The sequence below is a fragment of the Heloderma suspectum genome, chromosome 3 (genome assembly GCF_057233095.1).
Source record: "Heloderma suspectum isolate Gila_16-S chromosome 3, 16-S_ref, whole genome shotgun sequence".
Taxonomy (NCBI): domain Eukaryota; kingdom Metazoa; phylum Chordata; class Lepidosauria; order Squamata; family Helodermatidae; genus Heloderma; species Heloderma suspectum.
The window spans coordinates 233,037,853-233,056,448 of record NC_139460.1 but is presented as its reverse complement, the minus strand read 5'-3'; the positions used below and the strand labels follow the sequence as shown (position 1 = coordinate 233,056,448).

The window sequence follows — 18,596 nt, the reverse complement described above, 5'->3', positions numbered from 1 at the left end:
CATTTACATTCTGAAGTTTCCCTAAGATGTTCCCTTGTTCAAGAATAGCCACTTTCAGGCCTGAAAAATAGCCACTTCTTAACACTGGTGCACCATAGGAGATGACAGGGAAACGTACTGACTTTTTCCACTTATAAATTACTGTATAAACTCAACTGTTCTTTCCACTAGAATCTCATCATATCTGAAAAAGCCAGCCAATGATAGGCCAAAGTACAGTCTTCTGAGCCCATAATATTTATTTTAATGCAATATGTCTCCATGAAATTGTGCAGGAGAAAACGTTCCAGTAATATACGGTCAAATAGACAATTGGAATAGCCTGCACTAAGACAGGAAATGGTATCCATTTGTACAAAAGTGTACAAGCCAAACTTTTGGGAAGGGTTAACCTGAATTTCCGTACATATTGACCTGGCTTCAAAAAAGAAGAAATAGCAAAACAATGTCTGCTTTTAAAAGCAAGGTGCTATTTAATGTTTAACTTTTTATAAATTGTGATTTACAAAATACAAAGATTTAAAGTTCAAATTAAAAACATCAAATTGTATCATCTGAATTAAAAGCAATAAAACTCTATATCTTATTTTACATATATGAAAGTAGAAGTTCTAGGTTTATATACAAAAGGATTAATATGTATATACATTTACAAAATTTATCAATATAAAGTCATATATGATAATATTGTTAAAACTTCTCAAGACAACACTTTTCTGGTTATAACTTTTTCCTATTTGATTTTGGGATTAAAAAACCAAGTATCATATTACACATTCATTTTTAAAGCATCAGTTTTAGAAACCTTTGTTCTAAGATCACATTTTCACACTGCGTACTGGCCTGTGTAAATGTTCTATGGTCTATTAGGAAAAAATAATTAGTACACAAACTCTCAAAAAAAATTCATAGCTTTTGAAAATGTAATTAGAGACTTCAAAGGCCCATGCATAATGGGCCATATATGCCATACTATCGCGTTGAAAATTAAAAGGAAAATCCATTGGGTTAAATCCAGCTTTAGGAACATGCAGTGGGGCTGGTGGAAGCAGAAAGGTCCCTACGACAGCCTTTCTAGTCTCCTGAAAGTGCTACACAGATGGCTGGGGGACCCTGCTAAGTAGGGTAGGCTGTGGTGCGCGGAGCTGAGGAGGAATCCCCCAAAATCAGGCACCATTGTTTTTAAGACATTTATTTATTTTCCATCCTGCCTTTCCACCAAAAAAATGGTGCTCAAGGCGACTAACAATAAAATCCAGATTAAAACAAAATCTTAATTAAAACATTAATTAATATCACAGACTTTCGGTTCGTAAGACAGAACATAACTGTATTTACGGCACAATCCTATGCATGTTTAGACAGGAAAAAGCCCTACAACTCCCAGCGTCTTCCAGCCAGCGTGGCTGACTAGGGCATGCTGGGAGTTTTAGAACTTTTTTCTGTCTAAACATGCATAAGATTGAACTCCTATAGTACTATTCAGATACTACAAGTAGCCACTCTCCTCAACCTATTGCACATCTTGTCCTTAATATTTCATTGTAAGCTGTATTAAGAGGGTTGCAAGGAAAATCTATTGAAATGTAAGGATGTGTGGACTGATTTTTAAAGCTTGAAGCAGCAAAAAAGTTTACGAGGTTAATTTTTGCTACGGAGTAGCTCAATTAAATCATAAGGAATCACACATTTGATTCTAAATATTTTCAGATAACATGTTGTCATAAACTTTGTCCTTAGTAGAGTCAAGCGCCTCTCTTTTTTCTCTCTTGTAGTAGTTTCTCTATTTTTATTATTTTACTGGTCATTTGTAAGTAAAAGCAGACAATTCTTCATTCACAATTTTCAGCATCCGATATATTTTCTAACTCCAACGTTAAAGGAAATGTGCACACATATTCACAAGAATGATCTCACAGGAAAATGCAATACTTGCCTCTAGATTAGCAGTCCCCAACCTTTTTGGCACCAGGGTCTGGTTTCATGGAAGACAATTTTTCCATGGATAGGGGGGGGATGGTTTTGCTGGCGGACTTCCAGCTGCTGGGACACAAAAGGCGTCCGCATAGCGGATGCCATTTGCGTCCCTGTTCTTTGCAGTAATAGGCTATGTAAAGATTTACGTAGAAGGGATGCAAATGGCGTCTGCTATGTGGACACCATTTGCGTCCCAGCGTCCCGAAGTCTGGCAGTGGCCGGAGCTGGCTGGCAGCTCTGCAGACTCGCCACAGAGCGGAGCCAGCCAGGGCTGGCAAGGATTCTGGGCGGGAGGGACGGATCGCCTCCCCCCCCATGGACTCCCGCAGACCCAAGGTAAGGGGGTTTCGCACACCCCTACGGCCCGGTTCCTAACAGGCCACGGACAGGTACCGGTCCACGGTCCGGGGGTTGGGGACCCCTGCTCTAGATTAAATCCTAAATTTTAAAAGCTGGAGGATGGGTGGGTCAGAGGGTAAAGCATTTCATATATTCAAAGGCAAACTTTACTAGGTGTTTTTGTAGACATGATTCAGGAGAAAATTTCTATATTGTTCACAGAACCTTTGCCTGTAATTCAACAGTTCCAAAGCTTGTGCAGAGATCTTAGCACTATCGAGTCATTCTCCTTGCATGTAAGCTATACACATGAGGAGTGGGAATGGGAATAAGTACATTAGGTCTCCCATCCCTCACCATTCTTGCCACCCTCTACATATGGAGGGCAACTCTCTGCAGAGGAGGCTTTGCATGTTGGTGGGGGCTCTCCCGAGGTTTTTAGAACCCTGGAAAATCAGGAGTGCCTCTATGGATAGAGGAAGCTCTCCTCTGCAGACAGTCAATATCCACATGCAGAGGACAATGAGAACAGTGATGGGGGGCAGGGGGAAGTTCCTATGCTCATGCCCGCCCACCACCCACCTCATCTTACATGAGGAGAATGACTAAATAAGGCACCCCTGTTGTTACTTAAGAAAGATGCAGTGGGAAATCCCTGTGTGTGTGCATGGAACATGTCTCTGCATTGGGCAGAATGGGAAGCTCCTGACCAATGCGGATTTTGATTATGTCCTAGCTCAGAGGTAGGGCACATGCTTTGAATGCAAAACATACAAAGTTCAATTCCTGGCATGTCTAGGCTGGAAAAGACTATGTCCAGAGCCCTGAAATGCTGCTGGCAATTAGTGCAGACCTGGGCTGGGCAACTTGTGGCCTTCCAACTTCCATGTGTTGGCCGACAGCTTCCATCAGCCTTAGCCAGCAAAGCCAATGGTGACGGATCATGGGAGTTGTAGGCCAAAAAATCTAGAGGGACACAAGTTGCTCAACACTGATGCAGACAATACCAAGCGAGATGAACCAATGGTCTGACAGTACAAAGCGGAACAAATCTTTGTGCTCTGCTCTGCAACATTCATCCTCCCATCCTCCCCTGCTGTTTCTGCTTTGAAACTGGATGCTTCTTGCTTAAGAACAGGAAGAGAACTGGAGAAGGATGCATCTCTGCACTACAGAGGTAGAATGGGATTCCTCTCATTTTCCAGCAGGAAGCATCCCATTAGCTATTTTGTAAGGCAGTGAGACTTCTTTCCTTCCTGGGCCCTGCAGCTGACACAACTGACTTGATATTTAGAATATGTGGATCCATGACTGACTTAAAACCTGCATTTGTTCCTTGAGGAAAAAAACAACAAATCAGCATAATGTGCCACTCAGGCCTCCATATCCTTACTTGCCTTTCCTTATCTATCACAGAGAGTGACACGGAACTTCACGTTAAGACACAGACCCTGCACACTGGCTGTTCTTCCTGTGTTTCACCACTGCAGGGTGGAGGTGGGAAGAGGAAATGTCATTACTGCTCATTGCCTCCCATTAGGAAGTGTGCTTCACAAACTTGCCATGACTCCAGCAGTAAAACTCATGAAATATGAATTACGAAAAACAAACATATCAAATATGATTAACACTTTTATGCCCAGATCTAAAAAAAGAAGAGAGATTATTTTCATCCTGTATTCTAAAATAGCTTCAGCAGCGTCAGGGACATTTTATGGCATTTTCGACAAACATGCAGATTAAAATAATATTTACCACCATCAAGCAAGGAACCGCAAGCTAAAGAAATATTTGATTTCACTCTCTTTTTTTGATTTGAGGTCAAAAAAGTGTGCACTGTCATGTAACATTAAATATAATATTTTCTCTTTTCCACCATATGATGATTTATACAGGAAATTGCTAATAATGCAATAGGGACTTATAGAATTATGGGAATGTACAGAACTGGGATGCACTGCAGTGAATGAGTGCAGCTAGATTTTTCCATTGTCTGCTATACAGAAGAGGTTATATATGCAGAACTCGGACTTCTTTAGCAGACAGAGGAAGACAGTTCCACCTGTGGTTTACTGGATCGCAGCCTCTGGCTACGATTTGGGTCAACTAGACTTCATGGTGGCAATTTCTTAAGGGCCGACTGAAAGCTCTTGTCTTCAAAGGAAGAAAGGCAAAGCAATGAGACTAAAATCAATGATATATCTTTCTATCTGTCTGTGCTACAGCGCACATCCAAAATTGGTCAAATGATGACATTCATCAGTGTAAATATTGATGATCCTAAACAAATTTGTGAATTACTAAAAATTCAGAGATACATCAGTGAATACTGAAAAAAATCAATTAAAGGTTATTCTTTTGTGAGACTTAAGTGTGTGTGTGTGTATACATTTGGGTCATTCACAACATTTTTTTGGGATTGTCATTATTCACTTATGAATGTCAACAATCAACAAATTTTAGACATTCAGTATATTATGTATGGGGCCGCAGTGGCTTAGTGGTTAAGATGCTGAACTGCAGACTGGAAGGTCGGCAGGTCAGCAGTTCGAGACCCGAGTGCTGCGTGACGGAGTGAGCTCCCGTCTTCAGTCCCAGCTCCTGCCAACCTAGCAGTTCGAAAGCAAGAAACTGCAAGTAGATAAATAGGTACCGCCTTGGCGGGAAAGGTAACAGCGTTCCGTGCACCTCGGTGTTCAGTCATGCCGGCCACATGACCACGGAAGCGTCTTCGGACAGCGCTGGCTCTTCGGCTTAGAAACGGGGATGAGCACCGCACCCTAGAGTCGGACACGACTGGTTGGGGACACCTTTACCTTTACCTTTTATATTATGTATACCTATATAAATCATACATCTCCATGTTTTCGTTTACCTGCATTTAACAACCCACACTCATGAAAATAGGCCTCTAGTGTATATGTCTGTGTACACATTGGGGGTGGAGGAACCACTAAGCTGACTATTTTGAAGAAATAACATATTTTAGGATATAAAATGGCAAACAAAAAGTAGGATTCTAGTGAGAACTTAAAAAAACGGATCTCATATACATTACAACCTACTTTCATACAATTTAAGAGGAGTGTAGAAAAATCTGGCAGCTCAAACCAGTTCATACATATTTTGTTATGGAGTATCGGTATCCTTTGATCTTCTATAAACCCATAATATGGCCAAAATGTCCCTGAAATGAAATGAAAAGTATATTAATTCAAAGCAGGGGCTATTATATAGATCAACATTTGTACCAGATAGAGAATAAGTAATAAACAAATGCACTGCAACAAAATTAGCAACCTTAACAAACCTGGCAAGTTTTACATTCAACATCCCCCCCACTCTCCCCCCCACCAAGTTGACTTTGTCTAAGGGTGGATGTATAGGGTTTTTTTTTTGAGTGAGGCTAGACACGCATTTCCAACACACCTGGTCTCCATAAGTTAAATGCTTTCAGAACTGAAAACAAGAACATGATAATTGCCCCGCTACATCAGACCAAGGCCCATATAGTCCAGCATTCTGCCCCCCAGAGAGGTCAGCTAGATATCTGAAAAGCTTGTAAGCCAGCCATGACAGAAACAGCCAATCCATGTAGTTTGTCCCTGGCAAATGGCAATGAGAAATGTATTGCTTTTGCTGAGCTGTCATGACTAATAGCCATTGAATATGCTCCATGAATTTGTCTGATCCTTCTTTTGAACCATCTAAGTGAATGGATGTCACCTTACATTACGGCAGTTTCATAAGTTAATGCATAGCAGAATGGGATCATATGCTGTCTACACAACTGAAGATGAGAGACATCAGCACAGGTTCTTCAGTGCCACCTAGTTTTCCAGGGAATTTCTCCCATGGGGTAAAAGTATGATCACATGCTTCAGATATTACACAGAACCACAGAAACAGGAAACAAGAGCTCACTCATGCTCCATTTTTCCTTTGCTTGTCAAAAAACTAAAGCTGCCCAGAGAGAGCATTCACTGTACTTTCACTGGCTTTTGCAATACTGGAATATGAACCAAGGATCTCCAACTCCAGGGCCAGACGTTATACATGTAAGACGCTAGCTGAAAACAGGATGGGAAGATATCTTGTCATTTGCACCAGGGCACATCTGTCTCCTGCATTAGTATCTTTAAAATAGCCAGAGGTTATATTGAACAGAAGTGTAAACAAGAATCTAAGGGCCACTTCATGAATTAGAGAATTTGGCGAGTAAATGACTCTGGTGTTCTCCATAACATGCAAAACAACATTTTTTAGCCTCATGTGCACTGTGGGGCACCATAATTTATCCTAGGATCCCATAACATGTGTGTGTGTGTGTGTGTGAGAGAGAGAGAGAGAGAGAGAGAGAGAGAGGAAGTACATTATACATTATAGGAAACACCAAGAGAACATGCAAAGTATAGATGTTACCCTTAAAATGGATAAAACTAGTTAAATGAAGCATTTGGATTAGCCTATGGAATGGTTTTGTGATCCCTAACTATCCTGATATACCATTAAACAGAAGACACTAATTAAGCCAATTAGGAATGTAGCAAGCATTTGAAAAGGGGCGCTTGATAAGTGTGAACACCAGTGTTTGAATGCCTGCAACCATATGTGAAGTAAGAAGGTGAGCAGGGCCCTGTACACCTAGCAAATGTGAGTCCCTGACACTGTCCCTGCTGCCTTCCCCAAGGCCCCACAAACCTTACCTGGGGCATGAAGAGAAAGGTGGCAGTGACAAAGGCAGTGGTGGGCACCCTTTTCCACCAGGGAATGGACTGTGACTATAAGCCCCAACATCCCTGGCAGGAAAATGGTACTAATCGTACCAATTTCCGCCCATGAGAAGAACCCTCAAGAACTTCTCATATGAAGGTATGCAAAAGACTGAAACTTTTTTTGGGCTGAGAGAGTGGATCCTTCTGTATACCTAAAGCTAACTATAGTAATATGGTCTATATGAGACAACTTTTGGGCTTGGTCTGGAACCTGCGGCTGGTGCCAAATACAACAGCGAGGCTGCTAATGGAGACATTTTTTCAATAGCAAGCTACACCCTTGCTAAAAGAACTACACTGGCTGCCAATAAGCTACCGGGCCGAGTTTGAGGTGCTGTTTTTAACAAATAAAGCCCTAAACAACTTGGGACCAGGTTACCTTAGGGAGCGCCTCACTCCTTATCTTCCTGCCTGATTTCTGCGATCATCAGAGCGAGAACTTCTGGGGGTGCCCCACACAGGAGAGCATTTAGTGTTGCAGCACCCACCCTCTGGCACACTTTACCAATTGACATTAGACAGGACCCCACAGTTCTGACATTTAGAGATATACTTAAAACTTATCTCTTCATACTGGCTTTGGAGGCATATGATCTTTGCTGGGATGGGAGTAACTCTGCCAAAAAAACTTTAGCTGAGCCAGGTTATGGATAAGACAGAAAAAATCTAAAAAACAATATGCAATTATCAAATTATATACCCCCTGCCAATTTTGCAGAAATACTTCTAAAACACTGTCCATAAATATTAAATGTCTCCTAACTGGACATACTCCTGGAATAGAGTAATCTGTGCATTTTAAAGTTGAACTGAGATTCATTTACGTGACTAAACTCTCTTTTCTAGCGTGTATTTGAAAAATGAGCTTGCAGTCGCTATATTTTCAACCTGATGCAGAAAACATATTAGTTTGCACTCTGCTAGTATACCAAGAAAAAGCTAAATCAATCTGCCTCTTTTATTTACATGCTTTATCCCTGAGAAATGTAATTGCAGTTTTTTTTATTAACCTTATGTTTTATGGCTCTAATATTTAAGAACAAGCCTATCTTTTATGTCATAGTAAGAAGGTTAATATACTTACAGGTTCTCCAGCAATACATCTTGGGCAAGGCTGGGCACCAGTTCTGGTTTCATTATTCGGAAATATCTGATTAATAAGCACATATACACAAAATTCTTTAAAAAACCCAACTATTATTTGACATTTTTATTATGAAATATATTAACATCTTCTGTTAAAAGCATGGATTTGAGCTGCATAAAACATACCACATAATTTGGCTTTTCTTTCATAATCTGAGGGCTGAACAATTCTGTGGGATCTTTCTGCTTCAAATCCTTTTCCATATCCCAGTAATCCATAGCATACTTGCTTGGTGGGTGGCAAGTGCTGATCTCCTGTGGAACAGTTTCCAGACTTCTACATATTCGTTTCTGGGGGAGTGGGGGAGGGAGAAAAAGAAATTAGGAGTGAAGGATCCCCCCTTATGCTTCTATCGTACATGCACAGTGACCAGAGTGACTTGTTCTTGGGAAATCACGATTCAAGCCCTATCTGACCCATATGCTCACTGGGTGGCCGTGAGCCATTCACAACCTTTCTGCCTCAGATTCCTACCTGAGAAATGAACTAAAATTACCTACTTCGCTATTGTGAGGATGGACACAACAGAAGACTGTAAAACCATTTACTCATTCAAATTGTTACATAAATCGTAAATAAATGACAAGTGTTTTTTGGGGGGGAGGTGTGTGAGGAGAAAGTAGAAAGAAAAACATGAGTTCACAGAAACACACCCTGGTGTCATAATGGTGCATTTTGGACGCGGCCGATTCTGCCTTTTCTATTTTCACTGGATAAGTGAGCCATCTTTCATGAATACATAGCTTGCCCACAAACTAAACAGATGCTTAAAGCATCATCATCCCTCTAATATTGAAATTTCAGGTTGAAAGGTATCCCACCCTCAAAAGAGGCAGTGGTTGCTACACACTGAAGGACTTACCAGGTATGGAGGAGTATACAAGTTTTAAAAAAGAGAAGAACTTTCCAAAAATGGCCTGACAAGGACCTATGCTCAGTGACTTCCAGGACTCATAGAACGTTGAGGACAGTTGAGCCATGAAATGCTAAGAGTATCTATGGGGACAAGGAGAAGGGAAATGGAGGGCTCCTTCACAGGGCTTTTATCCTGCAATTTAGATTGCTCCCTCACAGAAGTTTGTGGGCCCTTTACATGACACAGTGATCATTCAAGGCGTCTCCTGCACTAAATGCCCTTTGTTCTGTTTTTAAAAAGATCACAGATAACGAGCTATCAAATTACCCCATTGTGTTCCACTTCAGTTTCTTCCATGAAAAGAGTGAAAGTGGCAAGAAGAGGAGCGAGATCAATGAAAGATAATGGAAGATTCAGATATGGAGAGAAGGAGGTGGGGGAGAAGGAAGCACATGAAGAAGGGAGTAGTTGTGATCCTGCATTTAAAACGGAAGCAGAAAGCCCCGTTTAAAATGCAGGATTTTAGGCTGATGTGGAGATGCCCAGAGTGGGGAGAGAACTGGCCTACTTCAGCTCCTAGCAGTTTATATTATTCCAGAGAGGAAGGATTAGCTCTGGGCAAACCCAACAATGAGGTCAAAAACCTCTCCCCCACACTAACCCCAAGCTGAGCTCTATTAGTGCTATATAGCTCAGTGAATGCATGTTTCCTGAGGACGGGGAAGAAACAAGGGGTCTTCCCTTTACTTCTCCTGAAATTTCCCCCAGCTCCTCTGAACAGCACCTCAAGGCCCTTGTTCCAGGTTGCCAGGAGCCCTGAACAGGAACACTCCTCTTACTGGCCAAAAACACACTACAACTTTTTGTTGCAGGTAGATGCTCACTTGCAGAAACTAAATTCAAAATCTGAATATAAACAAACAAACAAAAAATCCTGTTAGGTTAAAACAAAGTGGATGAATACAAGAAGAATCTCCAAGGAGAAAGGCTGAAACAAGAACACCGTTGAAAAAAGAAACAAGATATATCTAAAGGAAGTGAATCAGAAACAAAATATGTATTATACTAAGAGTGTGCAAAATGTAATAATCAAAATATGAGAAGGCCCTCTGAAGGCAGTCTGCCTTCCACTGGGAAAACATTCGCCTCCTTTGTTACTGCAGAATTTGTCCTTTATTAAAAGCTATGGCATACAAGTACAAACAGCATAACTAGCAAGATGCACGAGAGGAAGGATGAAAGAGAAAAGTGATTTACTGCTATGCATTAGAAGAAATTTTCCTTATCAAAAATAAAATCAGACTATTGCTTTGGGTCTAACGTACTTACTATCAGAGATAGAAATTTAGCATACAGAGTAGCTGGCTAAGAATCTTATACTAATGCAAGCAGAACCTGTGGAGGTTTCTACAGAGAATTCCAAATTATTCTGAAATTCGATGGCATTGGAAACATCTCATGGAACTGCAACAACAGACCAGTATAGAATTTTGATTGTGGATACTGCATTAATAACACAGTACCTAGCATGTCCGTGGCAAGGCCCAATGGGGTCAGACAGCTTTAGAGACCTCTTCTATTTCTTACTGAATTTCATCAAAATGGCGAATAAATCTGCTAATCCTGTTCTAATAGGGCTTGGAAGTCCAATATTTCAGGCAGCATATCTGGTATGTTTAGTAAAGCATAAAAGGTTAGCTCAAAGATATACATTCAGATTCACAGATTGTCATTTGGGAACATGACAAGGCAAAGCATTTTTGTTTTACTGCGTATAGGGGCAGATGAACAATATTTGGCAATTCCATGTGGGTTAAAGTGGATTTTGCACAAAGGCTTCACAAAATGTATGGCATGAGTATACCAAATGACAATTTATCATTACATAGATTAAGTGGCAGATGCTTTGGTAATATTAACTACTGGCTTAAATTAGTATGATGTATTTTAATCTTCATTACACCGCGGCTAATTTAACATCAAGGACCCTCTTGATGTTGGTCTTCTATTGCGTCATTAGTTGTTTCTGTCTCATATTTCAATATAAAGTAGGATCCAGAGTAACTACTGTTTATATCTTCCTGTAGATAAATTGTGTGTTGACTATATTTTTGAAATGCAGCATCCTCCATGTTTCCTTACTCAATGTGAGGAAGTATGGGATAGTCACATTTTTTCAGCATGAAATACACATTAAAGGCAAACCAAGGGGGGTCAGGGAATGTGTGAATGTGCAGTTTCAAAACTCAGTGGAATTGTACAAGCATGCACTATAGAAATCTAGTAGTTACAGGAACAAAGAAAGAAGAATATTCAAATATTCAAGCTGTCTGCCATAGAAGCTCGAGAGACAGTTCACCCCAGTATTTTGAGATATTATGTGTTGTCACTTAAAGAAACATAGCCTGGCACCCTGTGTAAAAACAAGTTTCGAAGGCTTCTATCTCCAGCTGGAATGGCAAAGATAACGCAGCGAATGCCTCCTAGGTCATCTGATCACATACTAAGGTCAAGATTCAACAAAATAACTTAGAGAGCAATCCTATGCCCCCCAGACAATGAAACAGGATTGTTTGGTTTCTGGGATCCAAGGTCAGAAACAGGGCTCCAACCTTGGAGCCCATAAACTGCGCTCCCTGTCCCCTCTCCTCCCTGCCAGTGCGGTTCTGGTTATGTCTCTGCACTCAGAAATGGAGTGCAGAGATGGGAAAAGAGGTGTTCCTGGGCGTGGAGAGGAGACTGGGGCATTGGTCACACAATGTTTCCTATGGCCAAGCCAGCCTTCTTCCCTCCCCCTCCAAAGCACTGCTGCTAGACGGGTGAAACCGCCCATCTAGCAGAAATGCAGAGCGGCTGGAGAGCAGAGGTGAAGATCGCCTCTGCACTCCAGCTACCCTGCACTGGATACTCATCAGTCCTCAAGTTCGGAGGCTGTCGACTATCTTCATAGGATTATGCCCTTAATCAATCACACTAAGATTAGGTGTCTCCCAATTGAATTAGGCACATTAATCAGGAGGTAGGCACAAATACACCCCAGGCAAAGAATTGCATACATTCAAGGCATTGCATATTTACTGAAAAGTACAGTGGTTGGGTGGATGTCCCCACCCTTACATACAGCAATTCCCAGAAAATCCCAGCCTGATTAGTTCTGGACAAAGGACCTCCAAGGTGTCAAAAGGAGTATTCTTTCAGTATTCATGTCCCCCAGAGACATGGTTCCTTTTGTCTAATTACTACAAAAACCCAGGGGCTCAAATGCCCAGTGTTCCTGGCCTCCCTAAAGTTCTGGGCACCCCATGTTCCTGGCCTCCCCAAGGTCCTGGTACTATACATTTCTGGTGCATGGCAAGCTCCAGGTTCCTGGCTGTGTCCACTGGCTCTCTCAATACCTTTGCTGAAATCACTCCCAAGCCACGAACTCCAGGGTTCCGCAAGTGAGGCTTGTCGATCCCTTTCCCCAGAACACCTGCTTCTGGATGCCCAAGTCCCTGCTTTTGCTGAAGTGGCAACTTGTGTAAGCCTTTTACAAGGCTCCTTTTCCCACAGCAACTGCAGGAGTTTTCCTGCAGCCCAGCTCCTTCTTCCAGGCGATCCAGTGGAATCCCTTGACAGGTATCTTTTAGTTCTATCCTATTTTCTGGAGGACCTTTTCCTACAAATTGTAGCTGCCACCCCCTTTAGCCTCTTTCCCATCATGTCCTTGTGTGAGCATTGAGAAGTTTAGCCCAGTATACTGACTAGCTCCTGGGCTATGCACAAACTGCTGCAAAACCCTTCTTCTGTCTCAAGTCTCTCCTTCACTCCCACAAGCCATAGAACTCCAATTTGCTAGTTCTGACTTCTTCAGCAACGCTGGAACAATAGTCCAACCCATTTAGATCTAGACCCACCACACATGTCCATGGTCTAGCCTTCCATAGACAGCAACCCTCATTCTAGACACAGAGTGTGCCCTCAAGCTAATTTCCCCACTCTTTGAGTCCTGTGCTTGGATGTCTATCATAGTCATTTGGTTTTCTGCCTTGTCTGTTACATATGGCTAGGACTGTTTGTTGCATATGAACTGATTAACTCCCTTTGGAGTTCATATAGTGCCTGTTACCAGTTAGCCAGTTCTCGAAGTGATCAGTGTACAATTTGTATTCTTCTATGTTAAATAAACCAACCTCACTTTGTAATAGGTGCTGTGTCTCCGCAAATGCTCTTGGTTGTTCCAGTGTAGACCATTATCTGATTGGCTAGGAATATTTATTTAAATTATGTGCTACGAAGTATTTGCCAGTTTGACAAGCCATCTCTTACTTGTACTGTTTGGGTCCCGTTATTCACCAAACATCTCTTTTCCAGACTTTCCCCCCCTTATCTAGGGACCTGGGATTCAGTAATAGGTAGCTTATGGCATCACAGTAATGCTTTCTTATTTTAAATTCCAGCTTATATAGCTGCACACAATTGGCTGTATGTTGACGTTCAAGACTTCTCTTATAGTGATTGGTAATCCTCTCATTCTGCTATCTGTAATATGACATCGCTGTGTTATTTCTGGAAATCTCCATTAAACCTATATTTGTTCCCAGCTTGATATTTTGGTTTGGTTACTTCTGCATGGAATATACCATTTGACCCAAGGGATAGGCTAGGCAACCTGCACACACAGTCTGGCATGGCTGCATTGCCACATGGCTGGGAGCACTTTCTTAGTGAAGTATATCAGTGGGATAAAAATTAAAGGAGACACCAATTACCAACTCTGATCTCAAAAGCTGCAGATAAGACCAATCACCCCTTAAGGGTGATATTAAAACTCATTCTACTGAATATAAAGCATTAAAGAAGATGGCCTTTAGACAGACACTGAAAATGAGGATGGCATTAGCTCACATTATTTTGATCAGCATAGCCAACAAATTCAATCCTCTGCAGAAATGCTATTAGTGTCACCCCCCATCCCCAAAGTGTGTGCGTGGGGCTGGGAGGCTTTGTGCAAAGTCCCTGAAGGAAAAGAAGCAACTAATGTCATTAATGCGTTAACAGCCTCTGGTCACTTAACAGAGTGGTTTTAATAGGCTCTAGAGGGGAAACGTGTCCAGCCCTTTTCAGCCAAAGGGAAGGTTAGTGCTGTGTGTGGGTTTTGAAGATAGTGGGTTAAATTCCTGGGGGATTTGCCTGCCTTGTTGTATATTTGCAAATGTCCTTTTAATAAAGCAAATGATGGCTAACTACACTTAAGTACCAAAGGTGGCTCTTTTAACAAGCACATGCCATTGCACTGATAGGTTTAATTACACTATAAAATAAAGCTCACTGGAAAACACTTCAGGAAAAAAGATACAGGGGTATCAAGCTTGGCAAAATTAGTGTGTAAGAAATCACTGGTGCTTCCTGTCACGAGTATGCTGCTGCATTTGAATTCTGAATTATAATCTTTTTCAAAAATTGATTTTTGCTTACAAAGAAATTTAAAAATGTTTATATAAAAAGCTTTTCCTCTGGCTTCTTCCACACAAGCAAAAGCATTTGCCTGTGAAATCTCTGAAGGACTGAGCTCAGTAATGTTTAACTATTAACGCTAGAGGGCTAAGACAAAATTGAATATTTGGTAACTTAATTCTCAGAAGTTGGAAACAAATTAATATTTTCAAATATAAAAGGCAGTTTACAATTGTCCAAAATATATTTGCTTACAAACATACTGAAGTCAACTGCTGTAGACTTTCAGGGGATGTTATTTAAGCTGAGAACCTCAATGTATTTGCCTGGGTTTGGGGAAGGAACAGATTGGTGAAGACACCCAAGACATTTTACTGCCTGAAGCAAAGGTCAAGATGGTGCCCCACCCCTGGACATTGCACCTATAAAAGCTGACCAGACCGGCAGTTGAATCTTACTTTGGTACTGATGATGGGACAGCATTCTCCATCACACCTGAGGGCAACAGGCTAGCTTAGGGTGTGCAGGGCAGCTCTGTCCTCCAACAGAGGGGAATGGCAGGAGGCTGCTACTCCTCCCTCCCCACCACTCAGAGTAACTGCCTCACTGTGCCTAATAGTAGGGCCAGACCTGAAGAAGGAAGTCAATGTTTATGTATGTATGTATGTATGTATGTCATTTATATCCCGCCTTTTATCCTCCAAGGAACCCAAGGTGGCGTACATAATCCTCCTCTCCATTTTATCCTCACAACAACAACCCTGTAAGATAGGCTGGGCTAAGAGTCTGTGACTGACCCAAAGTCACCCAGTAAGCTTCCATGGCCCAGTGGGGACTAGAACCCGGATCTCCCAGCTTCCAGTCCAATAAAGAGAATATCGTTATATAGCAGGGTACCTGCCAGTGCCACCAGTTTTCCAGGTGGTTTCCTAAATCCCTCTGCTTAGATCCTCCCTCCTGGTCCCCACTCACCCAGCTCTCAGAACAGGTGAGGAAAACAACTGTATAGCCTAATATTTCAATTTCCCAAGCACCTGCAGCAAAAAAGGTAGGTGCCCAGGCAAATGGGGATTTTTCTAGCCCAATGAAACAATTTTTCCACAATGCACACAATCCATTTGTGTCTTCCCTCGTCCTTGCAGCATACACCTTATCCTACTACCCCTGAACTGGCAAGGTGTCATCTAAATTTATAACTAGGTAATGGCTTCTGACATTTATGTATCTCCAAGCTGGTATGTCTTTCTCCATTCTCACGTCCATGACAGCTCATGAAATTTCCTTGTCAGAATCTGTGACTTTCTTGCCGGGGTGGCAAGGTCTGATGGATGAAGAGACACGCTAGGAAAGTGATGTAGAATCACTTGAAGGTTTGAAGAGGCAGTAAAAGCATCTGTCAGGGCTACTTCAGGTCTAAGAACGTGAATGCCAGAACTGGTGAGTGAGGCTGAGGTTTATGACCCTGAGTCTCTTTTTTCAGGCCTTCAGTTTTACGATTCAGTCCTTTAAAATAATAGCTCTGAAACTCGCAGGAGTAAAAAGAAAAAGCTTGAGGCACACACCCTCACTGATGTTTGATTTGCAATCAGACATCACGAAATTACTATTATGTTGATAGAAAATCCAAGAAGCATCAGGAGTAGTAAAACCCTACAACTGGTGGTTGTAATTGCTAGCCATCATTATCCGTTTGCAACCACCTCTGTCTATTAGAGAGTTTGAGGAGAGCCTGTCCTTGTGGCAGAATGCCCCTACCCCAATGAAAAGTACTGTGTGGGGGCCATTTTGATCCCCTGCTGCTCCCCAAGACCACTCAAAATGAGTAGGGCTCAGGGCTGCGGATCTGCATTGCCCTCAGGTTGTAGGCCTGCATCACTGGCAGCAGAGACCAAAGCTGAGACCCTCGGCAGGCCAAGGCAAGAACTTTGGGTGGCTCAAAAGCTCCTTGCTTCCAGGCCCGAGCCTACCTCAGGGAGAACAGACGCGTGGCTTGCTGAGCTTATCTGCTAGCTCAAGCCAAGAGCCTGACATGATCTCAGGGCTGAAGGGGGGTGAGAGAGGGGGAGGGCATGCTCACTCCCCTCCCCTTCAGCCTCAAGCTCAATATGGCGCCTGGGCTAAAAGGCTTGGGGTACAAAGCTGGCCCCTCCAGCCAGGGTCCCCTCTCCCGCTGGATGCAGAGCTCGAGGGCGGGGGGGGGGGCGATGAGAGCGGGAGAGCAACAGTAGCAACCGCTCCCCCCCACCCGCTTGTTATACTTTCAGGGATCATTTGCAATCAAAGCATGACTGCAAAGGGCAAGTCTTGTACCGTCTAGAACAACGAGATGCTTGAAAACAGGATTAAAAAAGACAGAGAAAAGTGAAGCTACTCCAAAGGGCGGCTGCTTCACAGACTCTTAAGAAGCACCAACCACGTTTGTGTCCGGAAAGCACAAATGCTATACAAGTTAAACAAGGTCACACTTTGTGTGTGTGTGTGTGTGTGTGTGTGTGTGTGTGCGCTGCTGCGAGGGAAGGTTGCAACGTATTATTCCCGCTCGGAATTAGCAGCACGGCCCGTTTATTTCAGACGAGAACAGAATAATCTCGCCAGGGCATTGCGGAGCGTGCTGTGGGTTAAAAAGAGATGCCTGAGAAAGAGCCGGCAGAGAAGTCTCGTGCGAGACTGGCAGCGGCAGCCCGAGCACGTTACCTTGCTACGTCCCATTGCATCCAGTGGGACTTATTGAACGTCCCACCGACCCAGCCACCCCACGAGGTTTGCTTCCTACTTCTCCCTTTCCCCACCCGTCGTGGCTGTTGCCCTTCCCTTCTCCTTTCCCCGCCTCTGCGTGGAGGGGGATGAACTCTCGGCGAAATCCAGGGCTGTCATCAGCGGAAGAGCAACGCGCGCTCCATCCGCTTCGCTCGTTTCCCTCTTCCAGTCCATCTTCGGAAAGCTGACGGCAAACCCCGCATTCGACTGAGGGCAAAAGGGGAGAAAGAAGGGGCCGCGGCTTCGGCGGGCGTGAGGGCGCATGCTCCAGCCAACACTTGTCAGGCCGGGGAGCGGCTCCGGCACGCGCGGCAAGCCCCTCCACGCCGAGCGGGGGACTTACGCGCTCCGGCTCGGGCAGGCACGGCTCCCCCGGGCGCCGCCGCCGCCGCTCCGCCACGAGGTCCATGGCCGCGCGGCCCCAGCAGCCGCTTTCTCCGGGCGCCCAGCCGCCGGCCCGGCTTCTCGTGGGGCTGCCGGGCTTCTCTCCCGGCGCCCCGCCCACTGGTTTCCGTAGCCCGTCCCTCTGCTCGAGCCGTGGAAGGCCAGCGAGCGCCGGCCGAGCGTCTCCCGGCTCGCCTCGCAAGGCCGGGCCCCCTGCCCGCGACCCGCCTGGTGCAAGCCAACACCGCCTTCGGTGTCGCGATACCGGCAGGACGTGGCGCAGGGGCTGCTCCGAGAAGGGGCCGGCGGAGCGCTGAAATGGACGCAGCTCCGCAGGGCATGGTCTTAAACCGGGCCTTAGCCTTGCTGCGGTCTTCGGCCCTGAAACGGGATCTTGCTAGGAAAACGAATTCCTCGTAGGAACAATGGGAGCTGTCTGAAGACCCACAGGAAACAGTGGGAGCTGCCCATGCCAGACGTGCTTCTGCCCCACTGAAATAAATGCAAGCTACAGATAAGGCAAGGAACGGGTCAGGAGAAGGCATGGGAGGGGTCACAGCGATAGACTACATTCACCACAGTGTTGGAGAGAAATGTTGGGGGATAGGCCATGAGAGACTGGAATGGTGCCCCTGGGACCAGTCCTAGGTGGACCCCTGGGGCTGCCATTGCAGGGGCCCTCATTCCAGTCTCTCAAGGTCTGGCACTGCTGCTCCCCATCATTTCTCCCCATTACCTTCTGACGACCCCTGCTTTGCTTTTTTTTATAGCTTGCATTTATTTCAGTGGGGCCCCGTCCAACTGGCATGCACAACTTCCATTATTTCCAGAGGGCCCTCGGATAGCTCTCATTGTTTCCAAGGGGCATTCTCATTTGTTTTGGTATGTTCCTCTAGAAATGTGTGAGATAATATTAATGGGTGCC

General features: G+C 43.9%; 1 protein-coding gene across 1 annotated transcript; it reads right to left on the bottom strand.

Annotated features, from left to right (window-relative positions):
- Positions 1-453: 453 nt before the first annotated feature.
- Positions 454-18,024, bottom strand: C3H10orf143 (chromosome 3 C10orf143 homolog). The gene is made up of 4 exons (XM_084845945.1): positions 17,631-18,024; positions 8,364-8,528; positions 8,176-8,241; positions 454-5,503 (listed from the first exon to the last, which is right to left on the bottom strand). Exons 1-4 carry the CDS (start codon positions 17,694-17,696, stop codon positions 5,474-5,476), a joined length of 327 nt encoding a protein of 108 aa, XP_084702071.1. The 5' UTR covers positions 17,697-18,024; the 3' UTR covers positions 454-5,473.
- Between the last annotated feature and the right edge of the window lie 572 nt (positions 18,025-18,596).